This window comes from Panthera onca, chromosome B1, assembly GCF_046562875.1.
Source record: "Panthera onca isolate mPanOnc1 chromosome B1, mPanOnc1 haplotype 2, whole genome shotgun sequence".
Taxonomy (NCBI): domain Eukaryota; kingdom Metazoa; phylum Chordata; class Mammalia; order Carnivora; family Felidae; genus Panthera; species Panthera onca.
In genome coordinates, this window is record NC_138342.1 from 40,389,736 (window position 1) to 40,416,485 (window position 26,750).

At 42.5% G+C, this 26,750-nt stretch overlaps 1 protein-coding gene and 1 pseudogene across 3 annotated transcripts in view; one reads left to right on the forward strand and one right to left on the reverse strand.

Annotated features, from left to right (window-relative positions):
• TXK (TXK tyrosine kinase) overlaps positions 1-26,750 on the reverse strand; it is a 63,307-nt gene that overhangs the window by 35,323 nt on the left and 1,234 nt on the right. For 2 of the 3 annotated variants that reach the window (XM_078446140.2, XM_060655087.3), the window contains exons 2-5: positions 8,472-8,526; positions 7,355-7,457; positions 6,352-6,557; positions 3,915-3,980 (exon numbers count right to left, since the gene is read on the reverse strand). In XM_078446140.2, the coding sequence (XP_078302266.1) occupies positions 3,915-3,980; positions 6,352-6,557; positions 7,355-7,457; positions 8,472-8,526 (430 nt within the window). Of the gene's footprint in view, positions 1-3,914; positions 3,981-6,351; positions 6,558-7,354; positions 7,458-8,471; positions 14,363-26,750 lie in introns of those variants that run through there. The other variant, XM_060655088.3, reaches the window with a different exon arrangement.
• LOC132692833 (ATP synthase F(0) complex subunit C2, mitochondrial pseudogene) lies at positions 16,915-19,070 on the forward strand (annotated as a pseudogene).

The window sequence follows — 26,750 nt, forward strand, 5'->3', positions numbered from 1 at the left end:
ATAAAACCCATCCAAAAATAAAAAAATAAAAGCCATCCAGCATGTCCAACTGTTGTTGATTACAAACATCTTGTATACATGTAAGCCTCGTGTACCCCATTCCAATCTCTGATTCAAGTAACAGTGTTGTAGTCTTGAGTTTTCAACCTAGAAACCCTGTTAGACCTAAGAAGGGAAACCTGCTTCTCTTAGTGATTTTTTAACCCTGAGGAGAGTAAGCATTCAGGTTAGAGATAATGAGATAAATCAGACTTATACTTCTGTAAAATTCAGGATAAGCAATATGTTTCATATTTAAAGTACCTATAATTTTAAGGGGTACCTGGGGTGGCTCAGTTGGTTAAGCAGCCAACACTTGATTTCAGCCCAGGTCATGATCTCACAGTTCATGAGTTCGAGCCCCACTTTGTCAGGCTCCACACTGATAGCCCGAAGCCTGCTTGGAATTCTCTCTCTCCCTCTGTCTGTCTGCACCTCCCCCACTCGCACATACACACACACGACTCTGCCTCTCTCTCAAAGTAAATAAATAAACATTAAAAAAATTTAAAGTATCTATAATTTTAAGAGAATCTGACATTATTAGGTTTTTGCCTCTAGTTTTAAAAGCATAATTAATTTTAAACTTACAATTTGAAATTTATGGGAATTTGACTTTTTAAATGATGTTTGTATGGTTAAGAGAACTTGGCTTACCACATTTAAGTTTAATTTATTAGATTTCCAGGGTCGTATATGGACTTACAAAGGGCTATTAAAAATTGCATATTTGCCCTGTCTGGCATGTAAAATATTTAATCGGAAAATTGAATTTATTTAGTCTATTAATGCAAGTGAAATCTTTTGGGAAATTTCATTAACTGAACTTATAAAAGGGCTGATTGTTTAAGGACACTGTGTGTTGAGTTTGAATTAAAGTGATTGTTCTTATTGTTTTAGATCTGTAAACAGTATATCAAGACCTGCAAGTTAAATTTGAGGGCTTACTGAAAACCAGGTTTTCACATTGTAATGTTGATAATTTGGATATTAAGTTAAAACCAAAGCAGCCACAAATATTTCAAAGTATAAAGATTCCTGAGATGTCAAAAACCCACACTAACATGAGCATTCCTTCTCCCCGCCACCCCTAAGTACCTCCTACTACCTTTGGACCTCAAGCCACTTCCTTATAAGCTTTTCCCAATCCCACACTCTCATCTAAATTATATCCCCTTTACCACTGATTTCTCCCAGTGTGCATACTGTTCCTTACTAAGACACAATTTAAAATTTTATACTTATTTGTGAATCTAAGATTGGTTAATGTCTATCTCCCCCACAAAGCTGTAAGTTCTGTGACCACACGGACTGCTTCTCCGTCTTCCATGGGCCTAGAACAGCTAACATCTGGTACATGAGAAGTGTACAATCAGGAAAGATTGAATAGGGTGAAGTGATTCAGGGCCTAAAGTGACTACGAAATGTAGTACATCTGTGATAGCCGGCAACCTGAAAATTCACTTCCTGTTGGCTTCACAGTTCTAGAATGTTTCAAATATTTACTATTCCTGTATGAGATAGGCATTATGGTCCCCAGTTTTCATATCATGTAGAGGTTTATAGATGTTCAGTAACTTTGCCCAGAGGCCAAGCACTAATCAGTGGTGATGTCAGTATTTGAGCCGGAATTTCCCCAATTTAATTTCTTTTAACATTTATTCATTTTTGCGAGCAAGCAGGGGAGGGGCAGAGAGAGAGGGAGACACAGACTCGGAAGCAGGCTCCAGGCTCTGAGCTGTCTGCACAGAGCCCAGCCCAACACCAGGCTCAAACCCACGAACCGTGAGATCATGACCTGAGCTGAAGTTGGACACTCAACAGACTAAGCCACCCAGGTGCCCCATAGATTTCTCCAATTTCTCAACCCACACTACATTATTTCAAACAAAAGCAGTAATTTCTACACAGTTATTAGAACAGTGCTTGGCCCTTAGTAAGTAGTTGATATATTTTAATGACTTATATTGATAATTATTATATCTACATTTTAATAAACTCCTTTAAAAAGACACAAATAAAATTAATTTTCTCACAATTGGAGTAATTAAAGAACAAGACTTTTAAAGACACATGAATCAAAGCCAAGAAAATGAGATGACTATTCTAAGTTCAGAGTGGTTTAATTCAAATTACCCAATATCTATAGTATAAACAAGCTGCAGACTCCAAGCCTTGTGTAAACTAAGGAAGCAGCAAGCACATTTGTTAATCATAAAAGGAAGGAAAGTCACATTGTTGGTTACCGAGTGTCCATTCACTAACTATCCGTCACTGTGTTAAGTACCTCCACACATAACTCCTTTAATCTCCTGGAAGGTCTGAACTGAGTTTACAATATGGAAAGAAAATCTTATTTTTTCTAATTTTTCTTGACAGGAGATTTACAAACAGAACTTCCCCTGACCTGGCCTTTCAAGAGACCTAATGTGTTGGGACGCTGCCCCCTGAGGGGTAGGCTGGACTGACAGTAGACAGCTGTGGAACTGTTTTCCTAGGACAGGTGTTCCGCCACCTGAGGGCTCTGTCCTACCGAGTGGAGACTAGAATTTCCGCGCAGAGCTACATGACTCAGGTCAAGAGAGGGGGCGTGACAAGCTGAGTGAAGGACGGAGAAGAGAGATCTGTGATGGCAGTAAGGTGGCTGACTTGCGAGAGAGAATAGAAGTAGCTAATAGAGAGGCCTAGTCAAGTCACGTGGATGAGTCATGTGTCCTGTAGTCATCCCTTTCTCCCTCTAATGAAGTCTACGTTGTTCACCAATGTTTTTAGAGTTGAATTTGCTTTAGGGGCGACAGAGATGCTGGGTCTGGCCTCCAGGTGGGTTTACATTAGTAGCAAGGCAGACACCCTAGGAGCTGGGGCGGGGGCTGTCGTTCAATTTATATTTGCTGCCCCATTCTTGGAGAAGCACCAGCCTCAATGTCTCAACTCACAACCCCTACCGCCACCTGCTGGAAGCATGTGCTAATTATAAAGCGAGTATCTCGGTTGTGGGGAGGGCAGTCAAGGGTAAAATGCAAACCTGAATTTATAAAAGACCCACACTACTCCTAAGCCCACCACTCTCTACCTGTAAATTCCTTTTGCAACCTCAGTTTCCGATCTGCAGAATGAGGGGCTAGAAAAGTGATTCCTAAGATCTCCATCTTCCAAATCTATCATTGCAACAAAAATAGATTTCTAAGCAGAACCCTAGCGAACACGCCACAAGCTTCCCCCCAAACTACAGCATTAGCCTACTTCTCGTCTTCAGCTATTTCTAAAATGTTTCCCAACATGAGCCAAAATGTAGTTATGTGTCTCCAAGTTAGGTTCAATTCACCACTCATTAAACAATTAACGTCATTTTTGAGATCATTATTTTTCCATTTAGGACATATAATAAGAACAAGATGAGTGCTTGCTTTCCATGCTGTCACTGTTAAAACAAACCAAAAAAAGTGGTCATACAAAACAAAACTGAAAAAGAAATTTAGGCAAAATAAGTTTCTGAATCAACCATTAAAAGGATCGAACATCGGGCAATTGGGTGGCTCAATCCGTTAAGTGACCGACTTCAGCTCAGGTCATGATCTCGCAGTTGCATCCGGCTCTGTGCTGACAGCTCAGAGCTTGGAGCCTGCTTTGGATTCTGTGTCTCAGTCTCTCTGCCCCTCCCCCCACTCACACTCTGTCTCTCTCAAAAAATGAATAAACATGAAAAAAAGCTAAAAAAAAAAAAAAAAAAAAGCATCAAAGATCTCTCAAGCTAAAAGCAGCCAGATGTGTTCTTTAACTTTTGTAGACCAAAATCAGCATAAATACTCGTAAACTGCCCAAATGTACCTGATTTTCGTAGATTAACCATAGCGCACATTTTGGAGGAGACTTACTCATATATTTCTAAATTGGTTGGTTTGTTTTCAGTCACATAGTTGCTTGGGATTAAGCCTTCATTCCTACAACAAAAGACAAGGCAACCATCAAAATGCTTGGCACGTGTGTGGCATTATGTGACGACAATCCTTTCAAAACCTCAAGGACACAGGGGGAAATCAAACTTGTTTTACTGATTAAATTGCTAACAGAAAAAAAAGGGGTTTTCATTTCCACATTCAACCAAAGTCTCTGTATGATAAATACTAGAATTCTGACTTACAATGTAAGTAGTCAGGTGTTTTATGACACAAAAATTCTTCAAAGAGGAAAAGCGGCACTCACGCGACCACTGGGATGTCATATGACTCGATTTAAAACACAGCAATTACAAAGATATCAACTTAATTCTTTTTAATTGCTGCAGAATAGATAGAATGGATATTCCAGTTTAGCCACGTCTGTATCACAACAATGCTGTACAGAAACACATACACATGACTTCTTGTGCACCCGTAAAAGTATTTGTCTAAGACAGATACCAAGCAGGGAAACTGCTGAGTCCCCAAGTACGTGCATCTCCCAGTAGATACAGCAAACTGCTGTTGCAAGAAAATATACCCATTTACACACCCATCAGGAGGGCACGGGTTTCTCTTTTTCTATACCTTCACCAAAAAAATCTGAAATTATAAAATTACAAAAAGATCTCCGTGACATTATTGGGAAACACAAGCAATGCGTAGAACAACGCATAAAGCAGGGTAAGGAATTAGGTAAACTAAGTCTGCAAACAATAACATATGTTTCAATATGTGCATGAAAGTGCATTGAAATCATCTGGAAGGGCACTCACTGAGTTAATAATGGTGCTTGGGTTTGGAGGTGTGGCAAAGCAGGAATTTGCCATTATTTATCATGGATGCGTATTATAAAAAACAATATTCACTTATTAAGTTTGAAATTAATTAGTTCATTTTTATTTTTATTTATTTTTTTTAATATAATTCATTGTCACATTGGTTTCCATACAACACCCAGTGCTCATCCCAACAAGTGCCCTCCTCCCTGCCCATTACCCACTTTCTCCTCTCCCCCACCCCCATCTACCCTTAGTTTGCTTTCAGTCCTTAAGAGTCTCTTATGGTTTGCCTCCCTCCCTCTCTGTAACTTTTTCCCCCCTCCCCTCCCCCATGGTCTTCTGTTAAGTTTCTCAAGATCCACATATGAGTGAGTCATGCCAATGTCCACCTGCTGGAGGGCTAATTACACTGTCCTGAACCTACTCATACCTTTTTTCCCACTGAAAAGTCTCCATCCCATGTTGAGTCTAAACTAAAAACTGGTAAGAGCCAAATCATCAGGAAAACACAATCAGAGCAGAGGTATATAATATAGATATTTCTAATACTTATATATTTATGGTCTCCAAATCATGACAAAGAATAGAATTCAAAGCCAGCACTCTCTCCCAGGCAGCCCAGATACCCCTCAGAATTGTGTACCTCAGACTCCAGTCAGGCATGAACAATCTATGAGCCCCCCATGTTCACTGCAGCATTATATATCATAGTCAAGATATGGAAACAACCTAAGTGTCCAATGACGGATGAATGGATAAAAGAAAATATTATTCAGTCATAAAATAGGAGAAAATCTTGCTATTTGCAACAACATGATGGACCTCAAGAGCATTATGCTAAGTAGAATAAATCAGATGGAAAAAGGCAAATACTGTATAGTCTCACTTATATGTGGAATCTAAAAAAAAATTTAGTTAAAAAAAAAACCTCATAGATACAGAGAACAGATTGGTGGTTGCCAGAGGCAGGTGGGTGAAGTAGGTGAAGGGGGTCAAAAGATACAAAGTTTCAGTTATAAGATAAATAAGCCATAGGGATGTATTAAACCACATAGTGACTATAGTTAATAATACTATATTGCATATTTGAAAGTCGCTAAGAGAGTAAATCTTAAAAGTTCTCATCACCAGAAAAAAAAATTTGTAACTATGCATGGTGACAGATGTTAACTACACATATTGTGATCATTCCACAAATAAATGTTGAATTATTATGCTGTACACCTGAGACCAATATAATGTTATATGTCAGTGATGCCTTAATTTAAAAAAAAAGGAAGGAAGGAAGGAAGGAAGGAAGGAAGGAAGGAAGGAAGGAAGGAAAACTCAGAGAGGGTAAGTGATTGCCAAAGGACACACAACAGTAAGTGACAGCGTCGGGATGTGAAGCCAGGCGTATGAAGTGCTGTGACTCTGCCTGAAATCCCAGTGCTGTAATGCTCTCTCATACAGATAAGAGGTGTGGGGACATGTTCTACTTCATGCAGAAGGAAATAAACCTAAAGAAAATGAGCCACAAAACAGTTTTTATGTTTCAGGAGTCTTCAGAGGATAAAAGAAGAATTTGGTAAGGACCATGGCATCAGTCTTACCCCAAACGGTCTCTTGCCTTCCACCAGTGAGGATTATACTTCTCCAATATCACGTACTCCTCTGCTCTCTTTAAGGCTAAATCACACGGCTCTCTGGGCACAAAATCATACAGGGCTTTTACTTGGATCTTCTCTTCAGTAACCTCAGAGGGTGGGAGGGGAGGCAGTGGCTTGCGTTTTGATGGTTGCATGTGGCCTCTGTTGGCCTGCAAAAACCAAGGAGTGATTTGTTGTACTCTTGTTTTAGTCATGTGTACTAAAAAAGAATAGGGCTATAATACTTTTGTGTGCTGCCCCAATTCTCCCATCCGGTTGCATCAAAGCAAAAACCAGGGTGGGGTAAACATAGGAAATGATTATAAGACAACCTTTAAATCCGGCAACACACTCACCCTTTTGTAAATTTTCAAGATCATAAGTTCTCTTGCCAGGATTGCATTGGATATTTTTCTTTTTTAAAAAATTAGCTCTATGCTCAACATGGGGCTCGAATTCACGACCCTGAAATCAAGAGTCGTGTGCCCTGTGGACCGAACCAGCCAGGCACCCCTGGACATTTTTTAAGCCACAATTCTTAAAATTTGAATTCCACCCCAATAGTTCCACTTTGTTTATGGGTTTTTCTCTCTTGAAAAAAAGAAAAACAGCCCTTCCGTTTCACATGCTATAACCTTGTGTTTGGATTTATCACACTGCTTAAGAACGCTATTTCCCCCAACACCGAACGAAAAATTAATCCTGGGTTCACAAACGGCAGTAGCCAGAACACGTTTTTCCCCATTCACCGTCCAGTTTCAAGCTCTGCAGAAACATAGCTGCGTAGGCTATTTTAACTGGTCTTTTTTCCTTTGGCTTTCTTCTAAGACATTCACTCATGAAGCACTTGTTACGTGCTGAGCACTATACTAGATTCTGGGCATGGCAGCAAACAGTGTCTTGAGGACCATGGACCCTGAAACGCAAGCTTCCTCTCTTCCTTCTCCCTCAGCAAGATGATACTCACTCGCTTCTTACTTGGCAATTCGCTGAACCACAGCCTGCGACGCGGAGTGTATCTTTCTGAAAATTCTTCATCTTTGCTTAGGCTTATTTGTGTTCTTACTTGTCTGAGATTGAAAAACAACCAAGTTACAAATGATTGTTTGCATTCAGGTGATATTCACTAGATTTTTCTCAAAATTAGTAGGAAACTCCAGGTCTTTTTGCAACTTTTTTCTTATTTAGAAGACTTCCCAGCTCCATTTCCATGGGCAAGTGACTACCTCTCAGAACCTCATTTTCCTTATTGAGCTAGAGACGCTAAAAGCAAAAAGAGTTGCTATAGAATAAAACTGAAGAAAGCAGAGTCTGGTGCATATTAAGGACATAAGAAGACAATTGTGATAATGAAAAACTTACTCCGCATCAGGCACAGTGTTTATCATTTTACACGCATTACCTCATTTGATGGTATGCATTGTTCTAAACAGATACGGTGCTATGATTAAGAACAGGAGTTTGGATCCCAGCTTTACCATTTCATAGTGTGGCCTTGGGGAACCAACAGAATCTCTCTAAGCCTCAATTCCCTCATCTGTAAAACGGAGATTGTAAAAACTATAGGTGTTTTGGAGAGTTACTTGAGCTAATAAATGCAAACCTCTTAGCACAGTCTGACATAGAGGACCTCCCATTAAATGCTAGCTATTACTATTATTAACCTACCTTAGGTTTATTCTATACAATAGAATAAAAGCATCAAAGCATAAGACACCCTGATCATTTTGGGGAGATAGTCAAATAAATAAGACAAGATTCTTGTCCTTAATGTGTAAAAATTACAGAGTGGAACACAGGTATGTAAACAGCATACACAAAATAAATATTCAGTATGGAACCAAGGCATGCTGTGGGAACGCAAGGGAAGGAGCCACTAAAGTCAAAGGGATCCAGGACGGATCATGGAAGACCCAAAATTGGAGTTGTTCCTTTACATCAGCGGGCACTCAACGGGGAGGAAATGGGAGAGGGGTTTCCCAGGCAAAGGGAACAGCAGATACAAAGAGACAAGGAGACTTAATAGACAATAAAGAAACAGAATGAGTTAATTTCCAAGAAGTTGCTCCCAGAAGTAGACTTACCGCTTCTGCACGGAACAGCAGCAACAGCAACAGAAAATCGACTGGATGGTATTATCTGAAAAGCAGATCATTGTGAGACAGCCCTTAGTCCATGATATTGAATAGATGAGTCAGGTGGAGGAAATTCCCAAGGGCAGGAAGGATATGAATTATTATAATGCATGTGCTAAGTCTTGACTATGCCCTCCTTTACTAGTGGAAGGGTGAGAAACTGTCACTAAAGCAAAAAAGAAGTTACTGGCACCCTGGCCAGTGTGGTTTCCCTTCTCAGGCTCTTCTCCCCGTTCTGGTTTATGCATTTCCTCAGTCTGTGAATGATAAGTGACCACTGTATTCTATTTGATCAGGCTAATGACAGCTAATAAGTGTAAAAAAAGAATGATTCAAAAAGCAGTGTTCTCCTAGAAAATATTAGCAGGGATTTTTCAATCAGATCCATCACATTTCTTTTAAAAATAGTTTTTAATAGTTTATTATTTAATATCTTATGTCCATGGAACCTAAATTTCCCAGTCATCTCCTTCTCACATTGACACCTTAAAATGAAGTATTAAAGAGCAGAATATGTTAGACACGAGTTTTGAGGTTAGACAGACCTGGGTTTGAACCCTCACTGTGGGGCTGATTATATCTGGGATGAGTCCCTTTGTTTACTCTTCTAAGTCTTTGCTTTCCTGTCTGCAAAACCAAGATAATCATACCTAACCCCTTTGAGAAAGCTTACAAGGCAGAGGTTAATCTCTAACTGTGGGTTTGGGGAAGTTACTGAACCATTCTTTGCTTAAGTTTCCTCATCTGCAAGATGGGAGTAATAGGATACTCCGCATGAAAAACCTACTGTGAGGATTAATTGAATCCATTAATTGAATTGATTGAATTGAATCAATTCATGGAAAGCACCTGGAACAATGCCAGGTATATAGGAAGAGGGTAATCGAGAAGATCTATTATTACTATAGGGTTGTTGAGAAGATTAAAGTAGCCATCATCCTGGGAAAATAGACAAGGGGTACAAACAGAAGACACCCAGTATAGTCTACCCCCCAGCATCTGCTCTGTGCCCCCAGAACAGGGGATGCAATGGGGTCCCATAAGTCATCATGTTATCTCCAGGTGATGTCAGCGCGGTCATATTTCTACCCGAAACTTAGCACGCTAACCATTAGGATTCTTTTTTTTTTTCCAATTTTTTTTTAATGTTTATTTTTGAGAGAGAGACAGAGAACATGGGTGGGGGAGGGGCAGAGAGAGGGAGACACAGTGTCTGAAGAAGGCTCCAAGCTCCGAGCTGTCAGCACAGAGCCCGACAGGGGGCTCAAACCCATAAACCATGAGATCATGACCTGAGCTAAAGTTGGACACTTAACCAACTGAGCTACCCAGGTGCCTCAACCATTAGGACTCTTTAAGTGAGGTAGGGAACAAAATAAGGAGACAAGAAGAGTAACATAAAACACAGCTGCTACAATTCCCACATCTATGGTTGTGCTGTCCTAAGTTGATCGTAGATACCCCATATCACCATCCATTCCATGTTTCCCTTTGCCTCAGTCAACACTTTGGCTGAAATAGGTACTTTATCTGATGGAATAACCCAAATGTTCATTCCTGTGGGACTTGGGTCCTTAGTTGGTCTTGTCTTTATGGGCTGTTATAATTCTCCAATGACCAGGAATACTATGAATATTGGGAAATGACACTAGTAAATTCCTTGAGTTTTGAAGTCCTCTTTGTCTTCTCTGTGAAGCACCAACCCAATTTCTTCCTGGTAGTCAGGATATTCATCTCAGCTACATTGACCCCTTTCTGTGCCTATCAATTCCGTGACACGAGGAATCCAAAAGTGCCAGAGGGCAGTCTCAACTTTCAGGGTTCCCTAAGAAAGAGATGCTTCTCTTGGGCACTGAAATCTCCAAACCCACCAACTCAAGATCACAGATAAAGAGAACAACATTCCAGTGGGTTATTAGGTAAAATGGCGAAAAGGGCCACTCATACCCCCCTCCTTACTTCCCTGACTCATGCATCCTGGCTACACATTTGTTGTGATTTAAGACATTTATTGCACCCTGTAGGATACCACTCCAACATTGTAAGATGTTATCTTCCAGATGTCAGAGTAACTGGCCCTTTAGTAGGCCATTCCTCTGTCCCATAAGCCAGCTGCTTCTGAATCATGGGACATGATGCTTAAGAGTATGCAGAGCACCACTGAGCAAATGCAAACAAAACTGACAAAAGGCAGCAGAGTATGTTAGACATGGATCATTTTCTGGACCTCTGATTTTATCTTTCCATTCTGTCCTCATTCCAAGAGTTTCAGCCATAATCCTCTCCCCCAGATCTTGTCACAAATCTCCTGACCTTGTTCTTTCCATGTTCCTGACTAGTTTTCTGCCATTGCCCATTAGTTATTGCAGATCAGTGTCTCATACTATCTCTTCCTAATGAAGTAAACAAATGGATGTACTTTTTGAAGTGCTGGGAGGATTGTATTTCAGCGCTATCTTTCAGGAGTCCTCTGAACGTGGCTATAGCACAACGGCTGTTTATTTCCCCTTTCATATATGCTTAGGATGCAGATCTATCTAGAAGTAAGTCTTGATGACTACCTCCTCTAGGGGCCTCTCATGTGATTGAAGGAGAAGCAGAAAGAACAGGTACTATGTAAATATAAGTCATCTGCTCATGAAGCTATCTTGAGCCTTCTGGATCTACTGGGGCCCACTTGCAAATATATCACTTCCATATTATGATGGAATGTGAGGCTATTCATGCCTAACTTTATGGTTCAATGAATCAGATGATACTAAGCTCATGATAGGCAGTTTGAATCACCTAAATATCTCATGATCTATGGTTGACTGTTCAGTCTTCACCAGGAGCAAGCCAGCAGCTATTTTCTTTCTTTTTAAAAAAAAAATTTTATGTTTATTTATTTTTGAGAGAAAGAGAGACAGAGTGCAAGGGGGGAGGTGCAGAGAAAGAGGGAGACACAGAATCTGAAGCAGGCTCCAGGCTTTGAGCTGTCAGCACAGAGCCCGACATGGGGCTTGAACCCACAGACCACGAGATCATGACCAGAGCTGAAGTCAGAAGCTTAATCGACTGAGCCACCCAGGCGTCCCTAGTCAGCAGCTATTTTCAAATTAAAAATCAGCACAGTGTCAAGGCATTGCTCCAAACCCCTGGGGGATTGCTGATTTTCATCCTGAGACTTTACAGAAGCTCCATATAGCTAGCATTTTGCACTGCATTCCAGGCTACTGCCAATGATAATTCAAGTAACTGATAATTGACTTATTTCCCCCAGCTATAAGGCTATCCTTGGACCTCTAAATATATGACCAAATAAATCTCAGATCCAATTTTGACTCTTTCCTGGAGCCACTTCTCATATCTATTACTGTATTAGTCAGGGTTCCAATATGAAACATAAGATATTTAAATTAGAATAATTTTAGAAGTGTCCATTCACAAAGTCACTAATTACAAAGGTGTGGATGGGAGTAAGGGAACTATAAAGGATGTACAGGAAACTGGGTCCAACAGTACTGGAACTGTCACCAACCCTAGGTGCAAAAGGACCAGGAAAAGTGAGAGAGATTTAAGTACAACAGAGACCTCTTTGATTGGGGCAATGATCTGCTGTTGAGGGACATATCCAGCTCAAAGCAACCTCACCACAACTTCCTTCCATTAGTGTAATCCAACCAGAAACTGGGGCTTGGAAGCATATTGATCCAACCTCTACAGAATATGTTTCCAGGATAAAGTGCAAGGTGAAGAATGAATACCAAGAAGTTGGGCTCCCTGAGCCATCATAAAGGCTGGCCACCATATTTAATCCCTAGAGATCATCCTTCCAGGGTAATAAGGTGGATAAGAATAAGGATATTCAGTACAGTAATAGGTATATATTAGCCCCCTTTCCTTTCACAGAATTTGACCTTCCAAACCTAGATTCATGCATTAGTTGTTTGCCTTTCTCTGATTTGGACATTACCATTACTCGGTCTTTGGGCTCCTGACACTTTGTGGTCCAGTGGTAACCATTTCATTTCACCATGGTGACAGAGTTCCAGTCCAAGCCCAGGCAAAAACTCATCTTTGCTCCCACTGCTATTTTATCACTCACTCCCAACTTAATAACTTTCTCTCTTCCTTTGCCTGCACGCAGAAACCATCCATTTTCCAAGGACCATTCCAACGTTCACTTCTAGACACTACAATAAAATAAATTAGTGAGTCCCCCAAATCTGCATTATATTGTGTATTAATAGGATTTTGCATTTCAACTGCTTCTGACTGTCAATTTCCTGGCAGTGTCTGCATGAACAAATGGCCAAAAACACTCCTGAGAAAGAAGGTACTTTAGCACGTGGGGGCTATCTGTCTGTCTGCTGGCAGGACTAGGTCTAATTTACATCCTTGCCAATTGATTCCAGTGTTGTTTTAGAGCCCCATGTAGGTCTATATCTATCCAGGCCAAGAGATGAAAAGTCAAATGTAGCTTATACAAATGAGTGAATAGGTCAGAGTATGGTTTAGAAAGTGGCAAAAACTGTGGTCCCACGTAGAGGTATTCGTTTTCAAAATTTTTAAAATGCTCCTTCCCTCACCTGCATCACCTGTTTCCCCTCCCCACTGGATCACTGCCATTAGCATACAAATATACCATTATTTTCCCCATTAAAAACAAAAGAAATTACCCTTGATCTTCTTTCCTTGACCAGCTTTGCTCCCCATTTACAGTATAATCTAGACATGAGTAGTCTTCACTTATTGCTTTCAATTCTTCTCCTCTCATTTTCTCTTAACCATTCCAACCAAGCGTTTGTCCCTACCACCTCCCCAAACCTTCTCTTGTTAGGGTCATGGGATACAGGTGCACACCCCTGTATCCCATGGTTAATTCTATATCCTCTTACTTGGCCTCTCCACAGCATTCAATACTCTTCTCTGGCTTTTCTTTCTTCTCTATTTCACGGTTTTCTTCTCTCCCTCTCCAACCTCTTAGACTGGGGCCAAGGATAGCCTACCTCAAAGCATTTGATCTCTTCTTTTCTCGGTCTCATCCAATCATTTGATTGATTGTCTCATTCCTTTCTGTGTCTTAAAAACCATCTATCTGCTGATGACATCCAAATGTATACCTCCACCCAGTTCCAGTGAGAATTCCAGACTTGCATACCCAAATGCATTCTCAAATTCTCCATTTGGATGCCTAGTGGACACTTCCAATTCATATGAGGAAATCTGACCTCCTTCTCTTCCTTCCTCCCCAGACTTGCTACACTCATTCTCTCCATCTCGTCAATAGCAATTTCATTTTTCCAGTTGCTCAGGTCAATGATCTTGGAGTTGTCTTTGATTCTTCTCTTTCTCTCACATCCCAGTCCAATTTGTCAGAAAGCATTCTGACTCTGCCTTAAACATGTATCCAAGAGTTTCAGTCTGGGATGATGAAAATGTGCTGGAGATGGACAGTGGGGAGGGATGGTTGTACGATAATTCAAATGCACTTAATGCCACTGGACTGTACACTTACAGTTAAACTCGTAAATTTTATCTTATGTATATTTCATGATGTTTAAAAACTCACTCAGACACACACACACACACACACACACACACACACACACACAGAATCTTATTGCTTTCCCCCACCCTTCTGTTCCCACCATGGACTAAGCCACCAGCATTCATCTGGATTATATCAACAGCCTTCTGACTTCTTCCTGCCTCTACCCTAAACTCCCTATAGTTTCTTCTCAGCATAGCAGCCAGAGTAATTAATTTAAAACCTGAGTTGGGGGCACTTGGGTGGCTCAGTCAGTTAAGCATCCAACTTCAACTCAAGTCATGATCTCACGGTTTGTGAGTTTGAGCCCCGCATCAGGCTCTGTGTTGACAGCCCAGAGCCTGGAGCCTGCTTCGGATTCTGTGTCTCTCTCTTTCTTTGCCCCTTCCCCACTTGCATGCTGTCTCTCCTTCTCTCTCAAAAATAAGTAAACATTAAAAAATTAAAAAAAATTTTTTTTAATGTTTATTCATTTTTGAGAGACAGAGATAGACAGAGCATGAGCAGGGGAGGGGCAGAGAGAGAGGGAGACACAGAATCCGAAGCAGGCTCCAGGCTCTGAGCTGTCAGCACAGAGCATGACGCGGGGCTCGAACTCACAAACCGTGAGATCATGACCTGAGCTGAAGTTGGACGCTTGTCCGACTGAGCCACCCAGGCGCCCCAAAAACATTTTTAATAAATAAAATAAAACCTGAGTTGGATCATTTTGCTCCTTGTCTCCAAACCCCACAATGGCTCCCCATTTCACCAACAGTGATAGCCAAATTTCTCACACTAGCCTATAAAACCCTCCAAGATCTGGCCTCCTTATTGCCTCTCACTTCTGTCCAATATGCTTTTACACATGTCACCCAGCCACATTGCCCTCCTCACTGTTTCTGAAGCGCACCAGGCCTGCTCTCTCCGTAGCTTCTATGCTTGTGTTCCACTCTCCCCTCCAGGTGTCAACATTCTTTTTTCAAATAATTTTAAAATTGAAGTATAGTTGACATAAAATATATTAGTTTCGGGTATACAACATAGTGATTCAACAATGACACACATTATGTAATGTTCACCACAATAAGTGTAGTTACCATCCGTCACCATACAAAGGTAGTACAATATTATTGACTATATTCCCTATGGTGTACTTTTCATCCCTGTGACTTACTACTTTTATAACTGAAAGTTTATACCTCTTAATCCCCTTCACCTGCTTTGCCCATCCCCCCCCCCATCTCCCTCCCTTCTGGCAACTAGTAGTTTGTTCTCTGTATTTATGAGTCTGTTTCTGTTTTTGTTTGTTCATTTGTTTTTTAGATTCTACCTGTAAGTGAAATCATATGGTATTTGTCTTTTCTGTCTGACTTATATCACTTAGGTCCACCTTCTAGGTCACCCATGTTATTGTGAACACAAAGATTTCATTCTTTCTCATGGCTGAGCAATATTCCATTTTGTATATATATATTATGTGTATATATATATATATATATATATATATATATATATATATATATAATACACACACACACACACACACACACACACCACATCTTCTTTATCCAGTCACCTATCAATGGACACTTAGGTTGCGTCCACATATTGGCTATTGTAAATAATGCTGCAGTAAACATAGGGGTGCATATATCCTTTCAAATCAGTGGTTTTGTTTTCTATCAGGTAAGTACCCAGAAGTGGAATTACTGGGTCATATGGTCTAAGGAAATGACCAAAAAAAGAAAAAAAAGTAGATCACTGGAACTGTATCAAACTAAAAAGTTTTTTCACAGCAAAGGAAACCATTAACAAAATGAAAAGGTGATCTACCTTTTGAGAGAAGATTATTTGTTAATAATATATTGGATAAGGGGTTAATATCCAAAATATATTAAGAATTCATATACTCAATATCAAAAAAAACCCCCACATAATCCAATTTAAAAATTGGCAGAGGACATGGATAGGCTTTTTTCCAAAGACACATGGAAAGTTGCTCAGCATCACTAATCACCATGGAAATGCAAATCAAAACTACAATGACATATCATATCACACCTGTCAGAATGGCTAATATCAAAAAAGACAAGAAATAACAAGTGTTGGTGAGGATGTTGAGAAAAGGGACCGCTTGTGCCCTGTTGGTGGGAATGTGAATTCGTGCAGCTGTTGTGGAAAACAGTATGGAGGCTTCTCAAAAAATTTAAAAAATGAAATTAACATCCAACCTTCTTAACTGTCCCCAATCCTTAAAGTCTTTTTTCAAAATCTTAACCCTCCCAATGAAGAGTAGCTTGACTAATTATTGCTGCCAACTGCACTCCCTGACTTGGGTATTTCTCACTTTATTTTTTTCTTTTCTTTTCTTTCTTTCTTTCTTTTTTTTTTTATGGCATGTCTCACCTTCTAACATACTATGTGATTGACTGATTTTATTATTATTTTTTAATGTCTGTCTCCTCTACTCGAATGTAAACAGGGATCTTTGTCTTTTCTGTTCAGTTATATCTCAAGAGGCTAGAACCGTTGTTGACATATAATATCCACTCAGTAAATATTTGTTGAGTGGATGGTACATGAATAAATTAGTTTGAAGGAGCATCAAATTATAACCTTTCCAGAACACCCACCTGTCTTTATTCAGTCCTAATGGGAAAACAAAAGCTGTATTTGAGAACAGAATAAGCAGGTACAATAGGAAGCAGTGAACAATGAGAGTGGTGATGTAGGAATAGATTATGAAAGTCCTTGAAATAAAGGAAGATAAGACCTTGAGTGTCTATGTAGTAGGAGGTCTTATTAAATACCGAAGATGAGAACAATTTGGTCACAGGCCAGAGCAAACTCTGTACTTAGTCTACAAGCCTTCGTAAGATGGTCCAGCAAGGTGAGCAATGACCATCTATGGCCTCATGTTTGTTTGTTTTTTTAATTTTTATTTTAACGTTTATTTATTTTTGAGACAGAGAGAGACAGAGCATGAACGGGGGAGGGTCAGAGAGAGAGGGAGACACAGAATCTGAAACAGGCTCCAGGCTCTGAGCTGTCAGCACAGAGCCCAACGCAGGGCTTGAACTCACGGACCGCGAGATCATGACCTGAACCGAAGTCGGACGCTTAACCTACTGAGCCACCCAGGCGCCCCTGGCCTCATGTTTTAATATAAACTAAAACCGTTTAATATTGTCGAGGCCAAGAAGTGTCTATAATGGTCTCTTTACTCCTTGAATGATCACTAGCATGTTATATTATTCTCTATATTTTTCCAAATGCTGGAAACACATCAAAACTAGAATTTATAGATTAAAAAAAGGAAACCCCCAGAAAATCAGGTAGGCCTGTGGTTAGCTAGTTAAGTGCCTATTCTCGGACTGACAACTTTTTACATGTACCTGATTTTTAGTGAGAGTTGCAAAAGGCTTTTTATTTCTCTGATTCAGCCGCTGACTTCCCTTTTGCCTAACCAGAATTTTCGTCTTCCTCACGAGCCCCAACCTGTCTTCTCGGCACTGGGTGCAGATCTTCTGCCACAGGCCCTCACCCCCTGAAAATTTATGTCTGTGCAAAGCTCATCTCCACCCCCTTCCTAGTCAGGAGCACCGCTCAGCTGTTGAGCAGATCACGGTCTGCAGTGGCACTAAAACCACCGGAGACACGGACAGATGAGAGCCTCAGCAGCTGGGCAGTCCCATGTCCCCTGACCTCGCTTATTTTTAGCTGCAGCTTCCAAACCGGTGCCATTTCAAGGGACACCGACGCAGCAGCCAAGGTCACTGTGGGGCTGGGACTGCCATGGTAGGGGTGGCTGGCCCTGGGGCTGGAATTGGGACTGTGTCTGGGAGCCTCAACATTGGCTAGGCCAACGAAGCAACAGCTCTTCGCCTGTGCCATTCTGGCCTTTGCCCTCTTGGAGGCCATGGGGCTCTTTTGCCTGATGGCGGCCTTTCTCATCCTCTTCACCAGGTGACAGAACCGTCTCGACGTCCCACGGGTCTTTCTCCCATGTCTCGCCTGACCTGTATGTTCTTTTTCCCATACCTCCCCAGGCAGCCTGAGGAAAGTGGTTGGCTCAGGGTTTGACAGAAGGAAGACAAATAAACACTGTATTAATAAGAAAGAAAGAAAGAAAGAAAGAAAGAAAGAAAGAAAGAAAGAAAGGAAGAAAGAAAGAAAACTATCCTATCGGTTCCCCTCTCTAATTTTTCCTTGTCTGTGTATGATTCCACCACAGACATCTTGGATTCTTCCTGAACCCTATCCTTTGTATCCAATCTGCCATTAATCTGTTCAAATTGTTTAGCTTTTTACTGCTTATTTCCCTTGCTACCAATATAGTCCAAGCCCTCATCAGCCCACACCTATATGCCTACAATAACTCCCGTATTCCTCACAACCACCCTATGAAGTAGGTGCCACTTCACAGCTGAAGAATCTGAACCACAGAGGGGGTCCTCCCTGCTGGGAGTCAGAGGGCCTTTAAGTTGAGAGCCAGGATTGGAACGCGGGCAGAGCGACTCCAGAGTCTCTGCTCTCAACCTCTGGGGACCGTGTTTGCTCAGTGATCCAATGAACTGGCCCACGTCCCTGCCTCTGTTCTCTCCTTCAGTCCATCCTCAAAGTTCATTTCCCTAAAAGTCCATCTCAGCCAACTGCTCTCCATCCTCAGCTCCTAAAAAGGCTCTCAGCCACAGATGGCATCAAGATTATACCCTCCCTCTGTTCATTGCCTTCCATAACTTGGCCAACTCCATGCCAACTCTCCAGGTTCACCACTCGTATTACACCGGCTTCCTCCACTTGCTCTGATGTCACAAACATCCTGAACATTTCTGCCTCCAGCCTGAGAAGGACTTCCACTGCAATCCACCCCCATCCGGTGGTCCTCCGGGCTCCCAGAGCACAAGGGATCTGTCCCGCCTCATGGCTCGTAACTGGGCACCATGTTAGATGGCCGTGTGCACGACAACCTTTGTGTAGGCTCCATCTCTCAAAGGGTTTCTCTGTCATACCACAACTGACATTTTAGATTGGGTGATTCTTGGGGGGATGGGGGCACTGTCCTGTGCATTGTAGGACATTTTTAGCCGCACGTCTGTGCACTAGGGGTCAGCAGAAACCCCTCACCCCTTCACATACATCTCCCCTTCTGGGTCAGGAAAACCAAAAATCTTCCAGGCATTGTCAGATATCCCTCCTCACCCACCCGCCCGCCACCGGGAGACACAAAATCACTTGATTTTGAGAACCACTGAGCTACGTTGTAAACTCTTCAATTTCAGGGACTGTGTTTTGCACCTTGTTGTCTTCTTCAGAGCACCCAGTGTCGGTGCCTGGCACACAGCGAGAACTCAATAAATGGGTCTCACCCATACCTACACCCTCACAATACACCTGGGCTCTACTTTTCTGTAATTTGTTCTACTGCGTGATATCTCACACCTCAATGTTGGCTGCACAGAAAGCTAGGTTGACCACAACCTTTTGAATAAGTAGAACAGCAAAGTTGAAGAAAATAGCTTCCGGACCTTCGGCTAGTATTTGTAGGTCGTAAATCTAACCTTCTGTTCCAGATGCATTAAAAAAAAAGAAGTCACGTGTCCAAAATCAAGCGTAAATGCATGAGATGCTAAATGAAATAGTTAAAATCTCTCTGGTGTTCAAATGCTTTACCCATATTAGGACGGCATATGGGGGTTGGGAAGGTTTTAGTGTCAGACCAGCCTGCAGTCGAACCACGGCTCCGTTTTCTTGTGGCAACAATGAGATTCTGGACATTCAGCAGCCTTATCTGGAAAATACAGAAATGAAACCTATCTTCTAGGAAAGGCAGTTCCCCCCTCCTACTGACACAGCCCTTACTGGTAACAGACACTCTACTAACATCTTACTATACTAACTTACTCCCTAAACATTGAAATAGGTCCTGTTAGTACCCCATTTTACAGAGTAAAAACACTAACAGAGAGGTTCAGTCATTTGTCCAAAGCCACAGAATTAAAAAGCCACTGAGTCAGCATTTGAGCCTAGAGAGTTTGGCTCAGAATCCAGGAGCAAAACAAGACTATCGTTATGGATGAGATTAAATACGATAGCAGAGGTGAAGCACCGAGAACATAAAACAGTTACTCATTTCTATTCCCAACTTTCTCCCTCACCCAGTTCCCTAGAACTAACTCAGCAAGTATTTTCTAGGTACTCACAGACAATGTCTAAGGTAAACAGACGTAAGCAGATGTGATTCTCCCTCTGAAGACAAAACAGGGGAATAAAGCCAAGCAAGCAAACCTGATCTTCAGTCCCCCAAGTCCCTTGTCCTGAGCCCATTCTCTACTCCTGACTCAAAGGCAAATGTTCCCTCCATTCCGGACTCTAAGGGGTTCTCTCCCTATTATCAAGACTGCTCTCAGGAGAGGCTCTGAAACTTATTTTTGGTATAAATGATGTAATAAACAGATATAATAGTAAACATGTAGTACTGCAGTGCTTTTTTTTTAATGTTTATTTATTTTTGAGAGAGACAGAGTGTGAGCGGGGGAGAGGCAGAGGGAGAGGGAGATACAGAATCCAAAGCAGGCTCCAGGCTCCAAGCTGTCAGCACAGAGCCCGACGTGGAGTTCATGGGATCATGACCTGAGCTGAAGTCAGACACTTAACCAACTGAGCCACCCAGGCACCCCCCCCACTTTTTTTTTTTTTTGCAATGGTTCTTTCAAAGGCATTTCCTTATTTGTAAGCATTCCGCCTATATTAAGGTGAACAGACAGATTAATTTTTAAGGAACTGGTTCACATGACTGTGGGGACTGGCATGTCCAAAATCTAATGGGGTGGGCTGGCAGGCTGGAAACTCAGAGAAGAGCTGTGTTCAAGTCCAAAGGCAGTCTGCTGGCAGAATGGACTTCAACTGATTAGATAAAGCTCACCTGCATTGTGGACAGTAATCTGTTTTACTCAAAGATCACTGATTTATTGTGTTTAAATTTTTTTAAAAAAACATTTATTTCCTTTTAAGGGAGAGAGAGAGAGAGAGAGAGCATGAGCAGGGGAGGGGCAGAGGGAGAGGGAGACACAGAATCTCCAAAGCAGGTTCCGTGCTCTGGGCTGTCAGCACAGAGCCCGACATGGGGCTTGAACTCACAAACTGTGAGATCATGACCTGAGCCAAAGTCAGACTTAGTAGGACACAGTTGGTGGCTTAACCGACTGAGCCATCCAGGTACCCCAAAGGCTACCGATTTAAATCTTGATTTAAATCCTCATCCCCCAAACACCTTCACAGAAATATCCAGAATAATATTTAACCAAACATCTGGGCAACATGACCCAGCCAAGTTGACCCATAAAAGTACCTATCATAATACCTTAAATTCAAATACCTTTTCCAGAGGAATTCCGGTATCAGTTAGCAGGCGGGAAAGATATCTGGACACTAGGAAAAGGCCTTCTGCTACTCACTTGAAGGACTACATGCCAGCAGAGTGGATTATAAACCCGACAATACCCCCTGGGTTACCTTTGATGTCTCCCGCAGCCTGGGATTTAGGAGGAAGTATTTTCAAAGATACTTATTTCCCCTGAGTCAATAGCAAAGACAATTACCTTCAAAAAAAGGTACGACCTATGCCACCACTGCCTCAAGTGTAATAAAGTTTTTCTTCTCCCCTGAAGAGAAGCCACGGGCAGGCAGGCCCGTTTCCGGCTTGTTTAGGGTTCCATCCCTTCTGCCTGGCGCCGCTGCCCGAGAAATAATTGTTGCGCAAATGAAAAACAAATTGTGATCGCCGAGCAGCAGTCCTCTGGTGTTCCCTTGTTTGGCGTGACTTCCCCAGACACCAGGCATCTTTATTTATGGATTGAAATACTGATTCCCTCCAAAGCAGATATCAATGATGATGAGATTTGTGGTCATTTTCAGTTTACAGCATTACAGGTCTTCCAGCGGGTGAACAGATGGAGAGTCGCTCCCATTTGCATTCTGTGATTATAGAAACTATATATTCTCTGATTAACCTGCAGAGAGAAAGTTCTCCCGTGCCTTTGGAAAATTCCCAGTTTAGGCAGAAGCTCGTGCATGTCAAAGGCCTTTGCCAGAGAGACTTAAAATGCCCCAGAGATGGGCCATGACTATTTGCCTGCTGGCAGGGTTGAGGATTATCTCAGGAAGGAGCTTCCTCTCCCAGGCTGATCTTTTCACCTGCTTCTTATTCCCCAGCAAGTATCTTTAATTATATATCAGGCACCAGCAAATCAGGAAAAAGGCACCGTATCCCAGCGTAATCTCCATGACCTTTAGCCATGGCACGTCTCGCAGGGGGAAGGTTGAACCTCTCATTTTTATTTGGTGTTCATGTTCTTCCCTGGGAACGCCTTCTCCCCTTTCTGTCACCCGCGCAAGGCGCCTGGAGCCCCCAGACGCATGTGGGTGGCCACAGCAGGGCTGCGGGGGAACAGGTTTCCCCAGGGGGCACTGGAAGGGAGTGAATGTAAGAAGCACCACTTCTCGGAGCACCTCTGAGGCCACCTTCCTGCACACAAACACTTGTCAGGTGAAAAGCGGTGGCCCCAGCTGTCTGGGAAGCAAAGCTGGTGCCCTTCCCTCCTTTTCTCCTGTTTTGAGGTTTACATCAGCATAACCTCGCAATCATCCCCTGGCATTTCTGATATCAGTGTTTCATTTTGAATCAGAGCCTCAGGTGAAATTCATTCCTCCTGAATTTGGTCATAATAACTGGCAGAGGGCTGCTGACGTGTACTTGAAAACATGAGTAACTGGCTTCGTTTCAAGAGCTGCCTTGAACCAAAGACCAGGCTGATCTCCCAACTCACCCATTCCAGGTTGTGGTTTTAAGGCAAGGAATTCTGGTGCCAGCTGTATGTGCAGCTGAAGGGTGTGGAGGCAAACCCTGAAAACTTGGGTGATGGATTGATTAGTGAGTCTCTGCACTCACTACAAGATATGCCTAATTTTTTCCAGAAATTCCCAGAAAGGCCAAATATCCTCATGACTATCATAAATTCCTGCCACTAGATCTATTTCTTAAGGGCCTTTTGAAGACAGGCACGTTGTAACTGACTTAACGGATGTTATCTGGGAGGTGCGACACATAGCTAGCTTTTCTTTAGCATGAAATTCGACCTCTGATCAGGCATCAGAAAAGGCTCTCACCAATGAGGGTAAGAGAAGGAGAAGGAAGGGGGTGCAGAGGGAAAGAGGGAAGGAGGGACAGACCCGAATGAGGAAGGGAGGCAGAGAGGGAGGGAAGAAGTAACGCACTGATTTTTCACAGAAATGTGTATTCAATTTAGAAAGCTATCCTTTATTCTCAGTTTATGCTCTTTATATATTTGAGGTGTTAACTTATCGTTTTGTGTATATGCCTTCTTTTGATATTAAAAAGACACTCCTTCTGAGAGGAATGCTACGAGAACACTCCAGTGTGTGTTTCCTCTTGATGGTAAAATGTCCATGCATCTAAGAAATGGTAGCCACCAGAGAGGTCAGTCTTTTTGAATGGATTGACAAAAGAAGTAAACAACCGTGATAAATCCCAAACTGGTTTTTTGACATCATCTTGGTCTTACCTTAAACTAAGTGAAATAACAACTTTAGGGGATGCGTTGGCCCCTAACAGACATCTAACTAATAGATACTAACAGGTATCTAGCTCATGTGACAGGAAACTGATAAATTTGGTGGAGGACAAAAATGGCGCTTGGCCTGGCTGGAGCCTGAAGGGATGCCAGCTGTGGGGAAGGGGTGAAGAGGTTCTAGAAGCCTGAGTAGCTGGATGGGGTACTGGGCACCAGGGGAGATGGTATCCGGGGAGTAAAGGATGCTGTGAGGGAACACAGGCTCCCTGAAGACTGCCCATCACAGCCCTGGCCAGGGCGCACCCCCAGGCACCAGACATTCCTGAAGCCATCGTTTGCTCTACGCAGGAATGCTGATTTCTTCCCAGTAATGAGCTTTGGTGAGTTGGACAGGGCAGTCACCTTGCACACCATTCCTCTCTGCCACCAGGTCTCAGAGCAGTGTTTCCGAGAAGACTGAGGTCTGTGACCTCAAAATTCATGACGAGCTCACAAAGATCACACCCAAGACATTGAGCCAGCTTGTGACGCGAAGTGTGTGGCCACAAGACCTGCTGGCAGGGCTGACGGTGTGCTGGAAGCCGCGTCCACTGACCCTCGGTGGGCAGGAAGTGCACAGGTGGTGCCGGCCAGGTGGGCTTCGCTGAGGAACAACAAGCCTCCCGGGCAGCGCTACAAATGGCGGTTGCAGTCATCATTATTGTGACAGAGTCTCACAGCTTCTGTGGGGCGGGAGTCCAGGCACAGCTCAGCTGGGTGCCTGCAGCTAGAGGTCAACAAGTTCGCGAAGCTCATGAAAGTGTCGTCAGGTTGCGTTGATCCGCTTCCACGTTCACTTCCACGGCTGTCGGCAGGCCTTGGTGCGTTAGTGCCTCATGATAGGGATTCTCCATTGGCCACCTGAGAATGCTCACGGCATCGCAGCCGGTAATCCAAGAGACAAAGAACCCGAGCGCCCTAAGTCAGAAGCCCCAGTCTTTTTACAACCTAATCTCAGAGATAACACTACTGCTTTTATCATATTCTGCTCATGAGAAGTGAGTTACTGGGTCCAGTTCAGACTCAAGGAGAGAGATTGCACAGGGGTGTGAATGCCAGGAGGTGGAGGCCATTGGGGGCCATCTGAGAGGTGGCTATGCAGCTACCCACTTTATCTTTATATTTATAATAACAGTACTGATTGAAGATATTAACTTGATAGGGTTTGGTGTGGAAATCGAATACAACAAGGTTTGAGAGAGGGCTTTAAAAATAGAGGCCCTACGCCTGGGTGGCTCAGTCGGTTAAGCATCCTACTCTTGGTTTTGGCTCACGTCATGATCTCATGGTCATGGGATGGAGCCCTGCGTCGGGCTCTGTGTTGACGGCATAGAACCTGCTTGGGATTCTCTCTCTCCCTCTCTCTGCCCTTCCCCCACTCACACTTTTTCTCTCTCTCTCCCTCTCAAAATAAATAAACTGGTTTTTAAATTAAAAAAAAAAAAAAAAATAGAAGCCCCAGAAAGGCAATGTGATCAAGTGTCCTTAACTCACCCCCAGATCCCACTATGGAGGTAAGTCTGGAAATCTACATTTTAACAGTATCCCGTGCATACTTCAGGCCCACTAAGACTTAAGAATCACTCATATACGTCATTATATTTTTCCCTTCTACTGTCCAAGTTGGGAAGAAAAGAAAGGCAGAGAAATTAGGTTAAAGTGAGGTGGAGGGGAAGGGAAGAGTTGACTTTTTCAAACCCCTCCTTGGCTCTTCTCCCTGGGCTTTGTCCTCTAAGTGACTTTACTAGGCTGGGTCTGTCCTCGGAGCCACTGCTTGTGGGTAGAAACCTTAGCAATACCCAGTTACGTTTCACCAAATGAGTTGCACTCCAGCAGTGCCCTGATACCCCACTCAGTCTCTCCCCACCATTCAGGATGACCAATATCTCACCTTCTACAATTATTTCCTCCTGCCCTACAGCAGCCTATCAGGCCAGACTTCTAAGACAGCTCTTAAAACAACAAACATTTGGCAAATGCCTCTGGCTTCGCAAACACATACACATATTTTTTGATTAGCATTAACACACCTGGAGGCATCTCTTGGCTTCCTCTTATCAACAGAAAATGCTTGTTTTACCCAGAAGCACATAGAGCCATATCTACACGTGGTTTGTGGCAGAAATAAATAGGCGATTTTTACCATCAAACAAGTCACCAGAAGCTGGAAGACGGTGAACGTTCGTCAAATCCATGCCCTTCCAGGCCAGCCAGGATGATCCACAAAATAGCACCACCAACACCCAATCCTGTCTCAACCCTCAGCATTATTTATTTTATATGTCACTAAATCTTTCCTGTTATCATTTATAGCCTTTTCGCTAGTTCTGACCTCAGGAGAAACGAACAACAGATGCTCACGTAGCTTTTAATAAAAAGGTTAAGTCACTGCTCATCTTTGTCCTACCGTTGGGGGAGGCGGGGACATAAATTGTTGCCTCTCAGCTCTTTCTGCTTCGCTCTGGTTCATGTGAATTTCTGATAACAAGCAAGCCCCGTTTTGTCTAGGAGTGGATCAAGATGGTAAGTTATATTGGGGTCAGCCCAACTGGAATAGCCTCATTTACTTTTTACAAATTCTCCCCACGGGGGTTGGGTCCTGTGAGGTGATCTGATTGCAACAGATGACATGTAAAAACTGCAATCAATCAATTTTTCCCAGTGCCACTTAAGAATCAGAGATGTAAAAACTTCGTTAGCTGCTCTTTGATTGCTTTCCTCTGATAGGACTGAGCTTTGTTAAGACTAGGTTCTATAGTCATTCCGAATGAAAATCAAAGATAGTATTTGCCTTCCTTACTTTTTAATTATTTGCATGAGAAGGCCCTTGTGGAGCTAAATTCATAAGCATTTTCAAAATGCACAACAGTCTTCCAAAGCAACCCCAAAATTAAGATCACGAAGGCCCTGTTATTTTTAGCTGCTGTTTATGAAATCTTGTGGCGAGGTGGGCAGAAGGAGGGTACCATTTTACAGACAGGGACCCAACCTAAGAAGTTGCCAAAGGTGACCCAGCACAGCTGCAGCAAATCCGGATGCTACAACTTGGTCTCCTGGTCTTCAGCTCTGAGTTCTTGACAC